This window comes from Vanessa tameamea, chromosome 17, assembly GCF_037043105.1.
Source record: "Vanessa tameamea isolate UH-Manoa-2023 chromosome 17, ilVanTame1 primary haplotype, whole genome shotgun sequence".
In the NCBI taxonomy this organism is placed as follows: domain Eukaryota; kingdom Metazoa; phylum Arthropoda; class Insecta; order Lepidoptera; family Nymphalidae; genus Vanessa; species Vanessa tameamea.
In genome coordinates, this window is record NC_087325.1 from 8,441,700 (window position 1) to 8,455,926 (window position 14,227).

The 14,227-nt window shown below is 31.8% G+C and overlaps 1 protein-coding gene and 1 long non-coding RNA gene across 3 annotated transcripts; one reads left to right on the forward strand and one right to left on the reverse strand.

Moving 5' to 3' along the window:
- The first annotated feature begins 474 nt into the window (after positions 1-474).
- LOC113400442 (uncharacterized) lies at positions 475-3,192 on the forward strand. The gene is made up of 3 exons (XR_010309399.1): positions 475-600; positions 1,747-1,823; positions 2,951-3,192. It is a non-coding gene; the product is annotated as an uncharacterized LOC113400442 (long non-coding RNA).
- A 1,639-nt stretch (positions 3,193-4,831) lies between these two features.
- On the reverse strand, positions 4,832-12,615 carry LOC135193746 (uncharacterized). 2 transcript variants are annotated; one of them, XM_064217551.1, is made up of 4 exons: positions 12,497-12,598; positions 10,781-10,837; positions 6,201-6,358; positions 4,832-4,945 (listed from the first exon to the last, which is right to left on the reverse strand). In XM_064217551.1, the coding sequence occupies exons 1-4, from the start codon at positions 12,558-12,560 to the stop codon at positions 4,895-4,897; spliced, it is 330 nt and encodes a 109-aa protein (XP_064073621.1). In that variant the 5' UTR covers positions 12,561-12,598; the 3' UTR covers positions 4,832-4,894. The 2 variants fall into 2 exon arrangements, with proteins under 2 accessions (XP_064073621.1, XP_064073622.1); XM_064217552.1 differs by lacking the exon at positions 10,781-10,837 and having other exon boundaries at positions 12,497-12,615.
- Between the last annotated feature and the right edge of the window lie 1,612 nt (positions 12,616-14,227).

Below are 14,227 nucleotides of genomic sequence, written 5' to 3' on the forward strand. Positions count from 1 at the left end.
ACATTAAATGGGTGTGATGCTTCCATATTGAAGAAAGGAATTTGATTTGATTGATTTGAGATATGAAGTTATACGTAAAGGTTTTTTTTTAATGGTATTTTAATTTTAAGACAGACGTGATTGTTTTAATTTAATTATTGGTTTTTATATATATTGATAAATTTTTAGATTTATAATACGAGTTCTACTTGTATTTCTTCAATAATTCATTAATACTATAATACTATAAAATACTTTAATGGGAATGTTTGGACTCATGATAAAAATTGTTTTACTACCATTTTAACCATATTCTAAATATAGAGTTTCAAATTTATTTTTCAATCAAGTCTCTAAATTAATTTACCAAAATAATCAACGCGTAAATGTTTTAGGCAGCGAATATATTTTCTATTTAATTTCCGACGTGACGTAATTCTATTGTCGTATCCATATATGTCTAGCGCAATCCTGTTTTAGTAAATATAGGGACAGCTTGATAGCTTTTTTTTTCATTATTGCAAATTCTCAGCTAGAACAACATGGCGTATCTGCGCAAATTTTCTATTGTGTTTTGTTTATTATTAATCTCTATAATATCTGGAACTGAATCAAGCAAAGGTAATTATTATATTTTGTTATATACTTATTATTTTTTATATATACATATATTTACATAAATGAACGCTTTCCAAATCTGTGTCGAGGACGGCCAAAGGGATTTTATTAGACACAGATAACCCAACTGACCCCAGTTACCCGAGCGCTTAACGAAGATATGTCTAATGTCATGAGGGAGTTTAGAATATTCAAACCTCACTTTTTCCTTGAAGAGGTTTTTATTAGCAGTAGAGTTGTACCTTAGTCAGCAAAATGTCATTGGATTACAATTACAAGAGGGGAAGCACTTTTCCAGCTGTGTATCATTCATAGGCTTTTACTTAACATTAATATTTTTATTTAAATTTCAGTAAAAATATCACATTGTAGTGATATGTAAGATAAACGAGATTTTCTTTGTATTTTACTTAATTTAACATTATTAATGTTTATAGTTCTAATTACACTCGTCCCATATGAACGAAAAAGATATTTTTACTCATGAACTCTGGCTCCGCGTAATTACACAGAGCATCACTTCAATTTTAATGAATACAGTGTTGGTGTTGGTGGAGGAACTCTTATAACTTTATACAATATAGAAGTAAAAATGTTTTATGTCATTGACACTGTCCATATAAAATATATTGGACATTATAGTTAATTTATTTGTGCAAACTGATCTGGATATGTTCTGCTCAATAATTTCGTGTAATTACAGGCGCAAGGGACATTTTTTTATAATCACCATCAAGTGGTGGTGGTTTACTTGGTGGTAGGGCTTTGTGCAAGCCCGTCTGGGTAGGTACCATCCACTCATCAGATATTCTACCGCCAAACAGCAGCACTCAGTATTGTTGTGTTCCGGTTTGAAGGGTGAGTGAGCCAGTGTAACTACAGGCACAAGGGACATAACATCTTAGTAAAAAAATCTTACCAATAAATGTTTGGATAGATGTTTGTACTCAATCGCGTAAAAACGGCCGAACTAATCTGTATGAAATTTGACACAGAGATAGATTATAGTCTGGAATAGAACACTTTCATCTACCCACCTGCAGCGTCCCCCCACCCACGCCAGTGAAATTACGGAAACTAGTATTCAATATAGAACCTTAAACTCAAGATTTTCATATTTGACTATTGATTGATTTGATTTTCTTTCAGATACCAAAATTGCCTTTCCAATTTTCAACGTCACCAGATTGTGCTCCGATCGGTTATATTTCGCAAGAAGTAGGAAGGTAATTACGTTTATGTTTCTCAAGAAGTTTAATGTAGAAGTATATTTGTGTGTGTGATAAAACTAAACAAATATATAATATTATTATATATATAATAAATGATAAGCCGTCATTTAATTTTCATATAACATAACTTTTTCATGATCGATGTGATTATCAAATATCAATAACATCACGCGTAAACTTCAAATATGGCTACCCGTTGAACTGTTATGTCATTGAATTTTATGGATTTAATATAGAAATATCTCGATTATACGAATTTTGCGGGTATATGTTGGCTACTAAAAAATATTAATTTTTAACATATAACATATTAAATATTATTTTTTAACATAATTAAAATATTATTAAAATAATTGTGGTAGGTTTCTGATCTGCATGAAATTATTATTATAGATATATTGTTAAACAAAGATTTATTCTAGCTTATTACCGTAATAGTCTCACATAGGCTTAGATTTAGTAGGTAGGGTTCACGTCATTTAATATTTCAAAATTAGATTAGTGAAATTTTATTATTCAAATCATATCTCATTCTAAAAGTCAATTAATCTTTTGTATATATAAATAAATAAATAATTCTATAAACTAGTAGTAATAACAAAAAAAGCCTCATTCAGTGCAGGAGTTTGAAGTCACAATGCCATTACTTTCAGGCCCGCGAGATTTGTAACTCTTCTTTTACGACATTTTAGTGAACCCTCGCGTCCTTTCCAAAAGATCGTTAATGTTTTACTTCACACGTTTTATTTGTACAGGACACATAAAAAAAACTGTAGACTAAAAGGCGTTGAAAATTAATGCTAATGTTTAAAAGGGTTCTTATTATTCCTTCTTCCTTCTTACTCTTTTAAATTCAAATATATTTAGTTTAAGATAAAACTCGATGTTTAAAGTCTTGATTTGACATTAGTTCAATGAAATATAGAATTAAAAAATCTATATGTTTCGCTTGTTTCAAGAGTCAATAGCTCAATGTTCCATGGTCTGTCTAGCAAACTGTGAGTACCAGATTAAATTCTGTCTCGTTAAGTTACATTCTCACTTCTAACATGAAGCATATTAGTTTTTTGCAAATAAGACTTACTAAAAATATGAATAATTAAACTTTATTTTGCCCTCAGATAATATGCTTATTATGCAAAGGATTCGATCCATCGTGCCTACAATATTCAACCTCAAGTACAACTTCAAGTACCACCACTCCAACTACTACAACCAATACAACGACATCAGCAACTACTCCCAAAATAAGTACAACAACTACTGAAGCTACAACTGCTGCAGAGTGATGTCATCATTCTACTGTTGTTGCTTTATATTCGAGTAAAATTAAATTATCCTGACATTGGTATTCCTGTCTTAATATTAACACAATGTAAAAATATATGTAATCACCTAAAAATGTTTTTTATTTTTATATATAACTACTTTAAGGCGGTCCACATGCCACTCTATCTCGTAGTTCTCTTTCACAGCCAAACCACTGAACTGATGTTGATGAAATTTTGTATGAAGCAAGCTTGAACCCCAAGAAAGGACATGTGTTACTTTTTTATACCTTAAACCTGACGATCAATGACTAAAACAAGAGCGAAGCCGCGGGCTACAACTATGTACTAATATTTTTCTAAATTGTATGTACAGAATTATCCTTATTCCAATGTGCTTTTATCTTGAAGTAGGTCTAGTTAGCTACAACTAAATTTTATATTAAATAATCGATCTCCTTGGAGACAAGCAAATAAAAATAAATGAAGATTCTTATGATAATATCTATATAAAGTAAAAAGTGACAACGTATAACTGTCTCATTATTGAAACTATAATTTTTAAACATTTTATTCTTGGACACACAAATAAATACTTTCTATATACTGAGATCAATCTAAATTAACATTTTTCGATATTTATTTATTTATTTACTTAACATACATTGGCAGTTTGATAAAACAAAATTTATTGCAAACAGTATTACCTACCAGCTATTGTTTGCAATTTGTATTGACTTTGTATTGCTGATCTTTCTTGAAGGTCGACTAGTGAACCGTGACGAGTTATTATCATCAGTTGGCAAATACAAAAATAAAATCTACCACGAATAGTCGAAATGTCGTTTTCATTTTAAATACTCAAACATCAAATCTCAATTCATGCCATTATGACACCAACACCTACTTATTGATTAACAAAAATCTACCATCGGTTTGGTAAGAAATATCTCAGACCTGATAAGAACCGCCGAATGAAACCCTTCATGGCTTTCATTCGCCGGTTCTTAAACTGACTTAATAATCTCGATTACAGAACATCCTTTAATCATTTACCTATTTAGTACTATGTACAAGGTATTTAACCGCTCATATTAAACTTACCGTGTCAATATCTCGTGCAACAAATTGCGTGATCTAGACGTGCGACGCAATTCTCATGCGACGCGTGATAGAATGGGAGATTATGATGAACTTGATGAGTTTCCAGCGATGCGTGCTCTTCACGTGCTTACGGTGATCTATTGTTCTCAAGTTTAGATATTAACTAGTATCTAAATAGGACAAATTGAGCTTCAATATATCCTCCCATCTTAGTTAATTATATCCTTGTATATCACCGTAGAATTGTAAATACCGTTAGATTGTAATCTATCTAACGAGATTGTACTGCCGAATTATTGTGAACGGTGATTTAACTCAAAATAAAACGTCAAAAATTTCGATGGTTTATGATATTTCGGTTAGGTTAGGTTTGAATTTTTATAATTTAACTTTAATAAGCTTCATATTTCTAAAAGTAATGCGATTTATGTAACTAATTGTCAGAAAGGAGTAACCACTGTGATTTTTCCCGTACCTTATCAGTAAAATATATTTTCGGAGCAATACTTACCGTACTAATCTTGTCAAACGATGGTTCTATTGTGCTCATAAGATCCTACTTGAATAAAGGATATTTTCATTTGATTTGATTTGACTACAGGGTTAATTGATGAGATAAAAAAACTTAAACATGATTCGGCGCTGTTTATTTAAAATAAATCATAGTACATTGGAATAAATCATTACTTTTATTTAATGTTTGTGGGCGCGGCGATGAGAGCCTCCACGGTGGCGGGTCGGTTGCTAAAATAAAATAAATTTATTATTAAAACATTTTTCTCAAATAATCACTTTTACACAGAAGTGTTTTCCGTGTCTTTAATGCAGCTTTTCCATTGTTTTGATTGACGTTATTTTAGACGTGTCCGCATGATTTTATTTCTAGGCATCATCGTACTAATCCAAATTTTAGTAATACTAATAACTATAAATCTTAGTGCATTTGATATTATATCATACAGAAAACTTTATCGGAAATCCTTTCTAAATAATAATATGATTTTTTCCTATCTGAATTCAAGACTGGTTATTAAATAGCCCAGTTATTTTAAAAGGATAGACTCACAACGAGCCACGGGGGCGCAGTAGTTATGCTTAATGCTGATAAAACCTCCCGGAGGAGCTCAATAATTCCTATTTTATACGATCGTGCAAATAATATTGTAACAATTGAGGGTTGGAAGCCTGGTAATTTGCAAGATATACCCTTTTTCAGGCACCTAGCTGAAAGACTTACATTTGTAATATTATATGAAAAAAATAAATCCATTCATTTATATTAAAATATCCATTGGTATATCAAAGATCAACCAAGAAAAAAAATCAATATTACAATGAATTACAATGATCATCTTTTTAATTCCGCATATGCAGTTTAATAAATAGCTCTCACAACATCACGTTAAAATTATCATTAGTAGATATTGTATAGAATCTTGATATGACGGTAACTTTTCATCTATACAATGTAATATGATATTATTATTAATACAGTAACCAAAAAGTTTGACGTGAAATAGTTTCTATATTTGAAAATATATGATATATCTATTTATTTTTTTAGAGTTAAAGTTTATCATTTTACGCCAGCGATGAACATTTTTTGAGCTGTTTGCTCAATATTATAATTGAATTAAATAGGTTTATATCATTCAAATCATTGAATGTGTTCTCATGTTCATATGTAAAACATTACTGGCTAGTCTACTACTACTATAGATGTTAATCGGAAATTAAAAAAATACTTTATGTAAAATTTTAAATTGAATTTAGATAGGCTTTCTACGATATTTTAAGATATATAACAATATAATATAGATAATATGTAACATCTTTTCAATTTTTTTTACATATAAATATATATATTTTTTAAATTAGCGTAAAATAGCGTCAATAATTAAATCGAACTTTGAAGCCCCAACATTACTAGGCAGTATACCGTTGAGCTATTGACGCCATTTTTGAATTTCGAAATCGGTAAAAAAATCGCAACACTTACGTCATCATTTTCACTGTTATCACCCGCTTCTCCTGTCTGGGTAAACACCTCAGGTACATCGAAGTTGTGAATATCTTGAGGTTTTGGGAAATCAGCAGCCGCATCTTCCTCTCCTTCGTCACTGCGTGCTTGGGATTTGGATTTTCGGTTATGACGACCTTGAAAAATAAGATAAGTATACTAATGTCATATGATTATTCATATGTACGTATATGATAGATACAGAAGAGTAATTACTCTTCTGGCTTCCATGCTGGTTCTTCTCTGAAGAATCGACATTCCGAACCGGTATTAGATTTCAGTTTAATATATCTTATAAAACGACGATCCGTAATTGATTTTCAGAGGCTATATCAAAACTTTTTATACTTGATTTGATGATTTTTATGCTGTATATTGCATTAGACCAGAAACGGATTAGCGCTATCCACTTTCCAATAAATCGTAAGTATATTTTCTGAACCGTTGTAATATTATCGCATAATGCGATCTGTCAGTATAATTCCTTTGGAATCGACAATTACTACCTTAAGAAAATTGTTAGATTCAATAAAAAAATTATAAGCAATGAAAAACTAAATTTTTTAGGAATAATCAAAAACATTTCAAGGACTAAAAAAAAACTTCTGCGATATAATATGCCACCGAGTCCCAGAACTTTTATCCTTTGATCCTGTAACTACACTGGATCATTGACATTTCTAATTAGACTCAGAAATTTGACTGAGGTACTCCGTTTTGCATTACAATTAAATAACTATTATATTTTGTGAAATTCTCGAATTAACCTATACTAAATTTGAAGAGTTTGTTTTAAAGTTATTTATTCCTTTAACTGTTCTTGGTGGTAGGGCTTTGTGCAAGCCCGTCTGGGTAGGTACAACCCACTCATCAGATATTCTACCGGCAAATAACAGTACTCTGTATTTATTATATTAAATATTGTATATTATATATTGTTGTGTTCTGGTTGGAAGGGTGAGTGAGCCAATGTAATCACAGGCACAAGGGACATAACATCTTAGTTCCCAAGGTTGGTGGCGCATAGGTGATGTAAGGAATGGTTAATATTTCTTACAGCGCCTTTGTCTATGGGCAGTGACCATGGACAGTCACTACTGCCTATAGACATTGATACTGTAGAAGTTATAATGTTACCATCCCTTGTTACAATGCCACTCGAACTGGAACACAACCATATATTTTTTTATGTTATAGGGGCAAACGAGCAGCTGGCTCACCTGATGGAAAGTGATTACCACCGCCCATGGACATCTACCGGGGCGTTTGCAGGTGCGTTACCGGCCTTTACAGTACTTGGTGTATTAGTTGATAGAATATATGATAATTGGGTGATACTTAATCAGATGTGCCATTGCAGGTAAAATATTAACGGTGTTATTGTTACCAAAAGCTAATTTACATTTAAACTTTAATTTTCTAATATAACGTGCTGCAACATGATATGAAATGTTATTGAAGCAATTTATCTGGTGCTTTAGCAATGTACGTCATAAATACAGAGATGTTTAATAGTCAATATTGAAGCGGTCTTTTTGATATATTACGATGTAGCACTCTTAATACGAATATGTACACGTTACTTGGAGTATTCGAGTGTATTTCCACTTTAATGTCATAAATTGTCCTTCTAGTGGCAAACATTAATAAAAATATTATATTTATGTAGTAGCCATTTCATCTTTCATCATAATATTTAACAGCCATTGGATCAAAATTCATCAGCTTGTATGCAGTTCCTTTGTCAAGTCATATTATTCTACCATCAAACAGTAATACTTAGTACTGTTCTGTTTCGTTTTAATATATATATATATATATATATATGTATATTAGCTATATAAGTTAAGTGGTCATCACTACCTATATAAGAAATATTAACCAACATTTACATCACTAACGTATTACTACCAACCTTGGAAAATAAGACGATATGCTATTTGTCTGCAGTTACATTGGATCACTCAACGTTCAAACTGGAATACAATATACTAATACTGAGTATTGATATTTGTCGGAATATCTGATAAATGGGTGGAACCTACTCAGATAGATTTGCACAAAGCTTGGCCGCCAATGTTATATTATAAGTCAAAATATTGTAAAACATGAAATTAATGTAAACGCCGGCTGTGTTCGTCTGAAACATTATTCAAGGTGGCATTTTACTAAATTAAAGATTTGAAATGACAAGTCCAACAGACTGTAAGACATTTAGATACTCCTTATCGGATCCTGTTTGCGTCCGGATCGTTACTCAGGACCAACCTGGGACCCGCTGCCAGTAATTGCGAATAACGTTTTGATACCCGATAAAATATTTTGACCTCAGTGAGCTTCGAATATTTATATTTATACCAAATCTTCATTCCGGAAACCATAATATTTATTGAAAATTTAGGAAAACGTGTATGAATAAGAATAATTCTTGTTCTATTTTTTTCTCGATTTCATTTTTGACACTAAGCTGTAGGGTAGACCGAGGCGAATCGGATCACTTTTTCTTTGAGGTTGAGCAAATCATACTAAAGTGTTATATAATGTTATTTTTATTGATAAAAACGTAAGAAGTAACAATCAGCTATGGAATAAACATTTGAAAACTTCAATCATACATATATTTTCTTAATTAGCTATTAAAAACAAAAAAAAACAAAAATATCCGAATCGCCCCAATTTTCGGGGTGAATCGGATCGTACACAAAATTAAAAATAAAATTTAAATTTTTTAACACTATAGGTTTGGAATGAGTAAAAAATTAATAATGAGATCAATTTTAAGTATCGGCACATAATTCACATATATGTGGTCCATGTCCCCGCGTGGTGTGAGACGCGTGTCCATCCAAAATTAGAATTACTTTTCCTGGGGTCCGGTAGCGATTGAAATGTTGCAGCCACAACTTAAAAGTTTCTTCGGTAACCCAACCCTTTTCTGTCATGGCCACTTAAGTACCAGGTTGCATACCATTTTTTGTTCCTTTGCATGAAGCGATGAAACCAGTCCTGGCTAGCCATTCTGGCACTTCTGTCAAATTTGTGTTTAATGTTTTGACGTTCTGCAAATTCAAACGCACTGCTTTGGGTGTAATTCCGAAGCCACGACTTGCCAAGTGCAATAGCCGGTCAGCTAACTTCTTTTCTGCGTTCTCATCTAAAGCTGGCTGTCCACCTCGACGCTTAATAATATCCCTGGATAAAGCAGCTCTTCTCTGTAAGCTCGTTAACGGTACTGCAAAAATCTCAGCAGCCTTACGTAAAGTTCTTTATTCTGGACTTTACTTACTGCCTCTTTCATTTTTTCTTGTGACCATTCTCCGGTATTAGTCTTTCTTTTGTACGTGCGAACCATCTACATACAATTAAATAAATATGAATCAATAACCTTAAACATTTAATAAGTCAGTTTAAAAGTGTGATCCAATTCGCCCCTGACGATATGATCCGATTAGCCCCATAATCAAGACTTTTGAAATAAATATTTTAGACGTTAACATCTAAGATCATACTTAAAAGCGAATTGATTCTCTAATATAGACACCTTGCTTAACAAGATAAACCTTAAGCAGTTGAGTTTTAACACAAATACGTAATATGACACAAATAAATTGTAAGTACGTACCTTAGATTAGCGCCAAAATTGCGACATACACAAACGACCGAGTCGCTGACGAGCGGCTTCGACAATGATTCACAAGCGCGATCGAAATACTGATTATGTCGGGAGGTGCGGGGTGAGAGGAGAGACGAAAAACGACGGTTGAATGCGTTCTATGTAAATGCGATATTTGAATTATCAACAAATTTCTTATTTAGATCCGATTCGCCCTGTGATCCGATTCGCCTCGGTCTACCCTAGCTGCTAAACAATAAAAGTAAAACGTTCGAGAAACAAGAGAGAAAAAGGTACTAAGTCATTTTGTCTTTCCTTATTTTTCTATAGATATGTAAATTATATATAATCTCGTTTAATACTAAATACATGATGCTATAGGTAGTCAATTGGCCTATCTATAGGAGCTCACCATCGCCGTTGACATTGACGACGTTAGAAATATTAACCATTCCTTACATCGCCAACATGCACCACCAACTTTGGAGAGAGAAGCAGAATATTGGAATAAGCTGAGCCATCTTGCAGTCACCTTAAGAGGAGATGTGGCTTCGTCTTGTATATTGTGGAACATTTACAGGCTGTTACACTTTCGAAGATATATGTATAGCATTTTTAAACGTATCTTCATACTAAACTGTATTTAGAACGGCGTAATATTTTTTATTTGATCCTGATAAAATATAAGTATATTATATTGTAGTCTAATAAATCTTCAAAAAACAAACTACTTTAGAATAGCTATATTATATCACAAAAAAAAACTGAATTAATCAAATTAAACTAAAAGTGACTTAAGAAAAAAAGGTGCCAACAGACCAATTCGAAAAAGGACTGAATTAACCAAATTAAACAAAGTGATTTAAGACAAAAATGTGCCAAAAGACAAATTCGAAAAAGAACTGTAACTAAATTAAAATAAAAGTGACTTAAGGAAATATCTTACCGCGTCCGATCGTAAAACCAGGATCAAAAGACCCTGATAAATTGAAACTTCCAGCATCTGGAAGTATTCAATATGTACTTTAAACTACTATTACGTAATAAAACGATCGTAATTTTCCCTACAACATAGTTTTCAATATTCATTTCATTGCCAAAAAAATAAGTAAAGTAAAAAGAATAAAAGTTTTTAAATTCACAACAGTTGGACTAAGGCCTCTAAATCTCCCCTTTAGAGGAATGTTTGGGGATTATTCTCAAACGCAGCTCTATGTTTATCTATTATATTTATGTTTATATTACTCACGGGACAGATTACCATGTATCGGATGCAGATACTTTTCTTCAATACAATATTTTCCTTCAAATTCAAAATAAATTAAGCGAAAATGTTAGATCAAATTTATAAAAATCTACCTAAAGACTTTTTATAAAAGTTTTTATTCGACTATAAATATATAGTAAAAAATATATATAGACGTTTTTCTTTGGATCTGTAGTTATATTCACCCGGAATACAATATACTAATAGTAAATATTACTGTTTGCCGGTAGAATATCTGATAAGGGATCTACCCTGACGGGTTGGACAAAATCGGCCACTAATATTATGAAAAAGTTTTTATTCAACTATAATCATCATCATCCTCCTCTTATCCAAATTTTATTTCGGGTCTAGCTATATCGTCTTGTCACAATCCCCTACCTCTACATCCATCCACGTCTATGCTCAAGACCTTGAACATGGTTAAAAATGATTGTCATTCCTCCGCATAACATACCATGACATACTTTTATTCAATTATAAATATATATTGAAAAATATACCATTCTAATCATTTGCATCATGATTTATGACTAAATATGCACAAGGAACTGAAAACATCGAATAATCTTCTAAACAGATAATAATTTTATTGAAGAAGAGTCTTATAAACACGTAAATTTTCGAGATCTCATAAAGTGTCGTTTGACTTATTGCTAAACGTTAAGCTACCGCCGATTGGAATATAGATTCTATGGACGAAAACAGGCCGGAAATGTAAAAGATTCCAATTAAATTAAAAAAAAAATTCAACACCGAATCAACGAACACATAATTTACTAAAATAAAAATCATGTTATAATGAATAGCAGGTTACAGATATTATAATGTGTACCAGGATTTATCAGAGAAACAAATATATTTCTTTAAAAGTATATTTGTAAATTCGAAAACACAAATGTTTGTTTTTAATCAAATTAAAATCTATACTAATATTATGAGTATAAATCCAAAAGTAAATCTATTATATTTTCACACTTAAATCGCTGAACCGATTTATATGAAATTTGGTACAGAGATAGTTTGAGTCCTGGGGAAGGACATTGGCTACTCTTGAATTCACTCCTTGACTGAGCCGGATCGTAAGTTTAGGGGGCCCTGGGCTAACACTACTTAGGCCCACCGAAGACATACATATATGAACGTAGACTTTAATTAAATTAATTGAATGGGTTTGATTAATTGCAGTACTCACAGGGCTGTTAAACCATACGATATGTTTAATTTAATAAAGTTAATGGATGCTGGGGCCCCTTGTATCCATTGGACCCTGGACTGAAGACCAAAAAGCCATATGGTAAATCCGGCCCTGCCCCTTGAGAAGGTCAAACGGGAGTAGACGGTTTATGGTTTGTGTAATATAGGTAGAGCTTTATAAATGAAAAATTTGCTTACCAGCCTCAACAGTGAAAGCCATTAACACGAAGAATAAAAGGACAGCTGTAGTCAAAGCCTTCATAATGGTGAGTCTCGAGGTCTTCAGTAGATACTGAATAGTTTTTAACGTTGTTTATATATATTTCTTACAAGTTATTATAATGACAATATCACTATCTATAATTTGAAAGCAATTATAAAAATTGCAGTGACTTAGCACATTGCTTCTAATCTATTGAAAACTACAGTAATACATAATATACACGAAGTGTTATGAAAATAACACGAGTGTTCCGTCGGAATATGAGGATTTATTAAATTTATTTTTAAATTCCGTTTCTACTAAGAAGAGCCACATATTAGAGATTTGCTTTTGCAACATATAGAATATTACTTTTTTCCAATCATTTTTCGAAATATTTCTTTAATATCCATATTATAGATTGGACTAGTTGAACCCGCGGCATCGCCTTATTTATTATACAAGACTTGTCTTCAACATCGCCTACAAAAGGCGAAAAAATAAATTATGTGCGTCTTAAGGTTCTACTAGTCATGCACAAATTTCATCATAATCAATTCAGAGATTTAACCGTGAAAACGTAACAGACAGACAGGCAAACAGACTTACATTCGTATTTATAATATTAGTACATATTATGATGCATCATAGAATAGATTTTTGCAGCTTGTTAATTTCTTCTATACTACACATTGGATGTTGAGACTGGTTGTTGTATAATTTATCTGGGAATATTAAATGGGACTCGTTATTTAATGGGAATAGTTTTCACTCGCATTTTGGAGGAGGGAGTAATATATATATTTATTTTTGGTATAAAAAGTAGTCCTTCTTTGGGTTTTAAGCTTGCTTCATACAAATTTCTTTAAATTCTTTTAGTGGTTTAGTCCTGAAAGCGTAAAATACATACATACAGAGTTATGTTTGCTTTCATAATATTAATGTAGATAATATGAAAAAAAAATTATAACAAAGTCACTATGAATCGTATGCTTATTTTAATGCTTAATGCTATCTATTATAGGCAAACATTAACAATTTAAATGTTCCAAAATAATAGGTAAAAAGGGTCACTTTAGTTAAATTTATTTTTCAGTTATATTCGGTATCAAAGTTAACGTATTCATTTTAACATTTCTATAAAAATATCTTCACTATTTTCGAATTCGGTCCAATATTTTAGACGATATCATAAGCTATTTAAATAAACATAAAAATTCGAGGGGTGTGCGGCATTGGATACTGATTACGTCATTTATACCCCGAGGAGAGTGAGATTGCATTCGCATTATCAAAGTTTTTATCGAGAAGAATTACAGGAAGCTAAAATTGACACATACTGTATAATACTTAACTTACCTTATCAATATATATAAAACTCTTCCGTTACTGAGTGATTGAGTGACTAAGTGACTGACAGACAACGCACAGCCTAAACTACTGGACCTAGAGACTTGAAATTTGGCACACATATACCTTGAGTATCGTATAGGTGCACTAAGAAGGGATTTTTTAAAATTCCCACGGGATAGGGAATAAATAGGATTTATATTTTGGAACCAAAGTAGCTCTATCTCCGTAACTATAATTATTAGAGATTTCAAATTTAGCGTGCAAGTAGGTTATAACAACAACTAAAAACTATTTTTAGGATATTTCGGAATTCCCAGGAGATAGGGAATAAACGGGAATTGTATTTTTTTCTTGAAAGTCCGTAGTCCTAGAAT

Bases quoted from the DNA above. Each gene is read 5' to 3' on its own strand.
- LOC135193746 (XM_064217551.1), bottom strand. From the start codon at position 12,560: ATGAAGGCTTTGACTACAGCTGTCCTTTTATTCTTCGTGTTAATGGCT. The intron at 10,838-12,496 runs GTAAGCAAATTT...GAATACTTCCAG, and splicing joins GGCTTTCACTGTTGAGGCTG to ATGCTGGAAGTTTCAATTTA. The intron at 6,359-10,780 runs GTAAGATATTTC...TTATTTTTCAAG, and splicing joins TGGTTTTACGATCGGACGCG to GTCGTCATAACCGAAAATCC.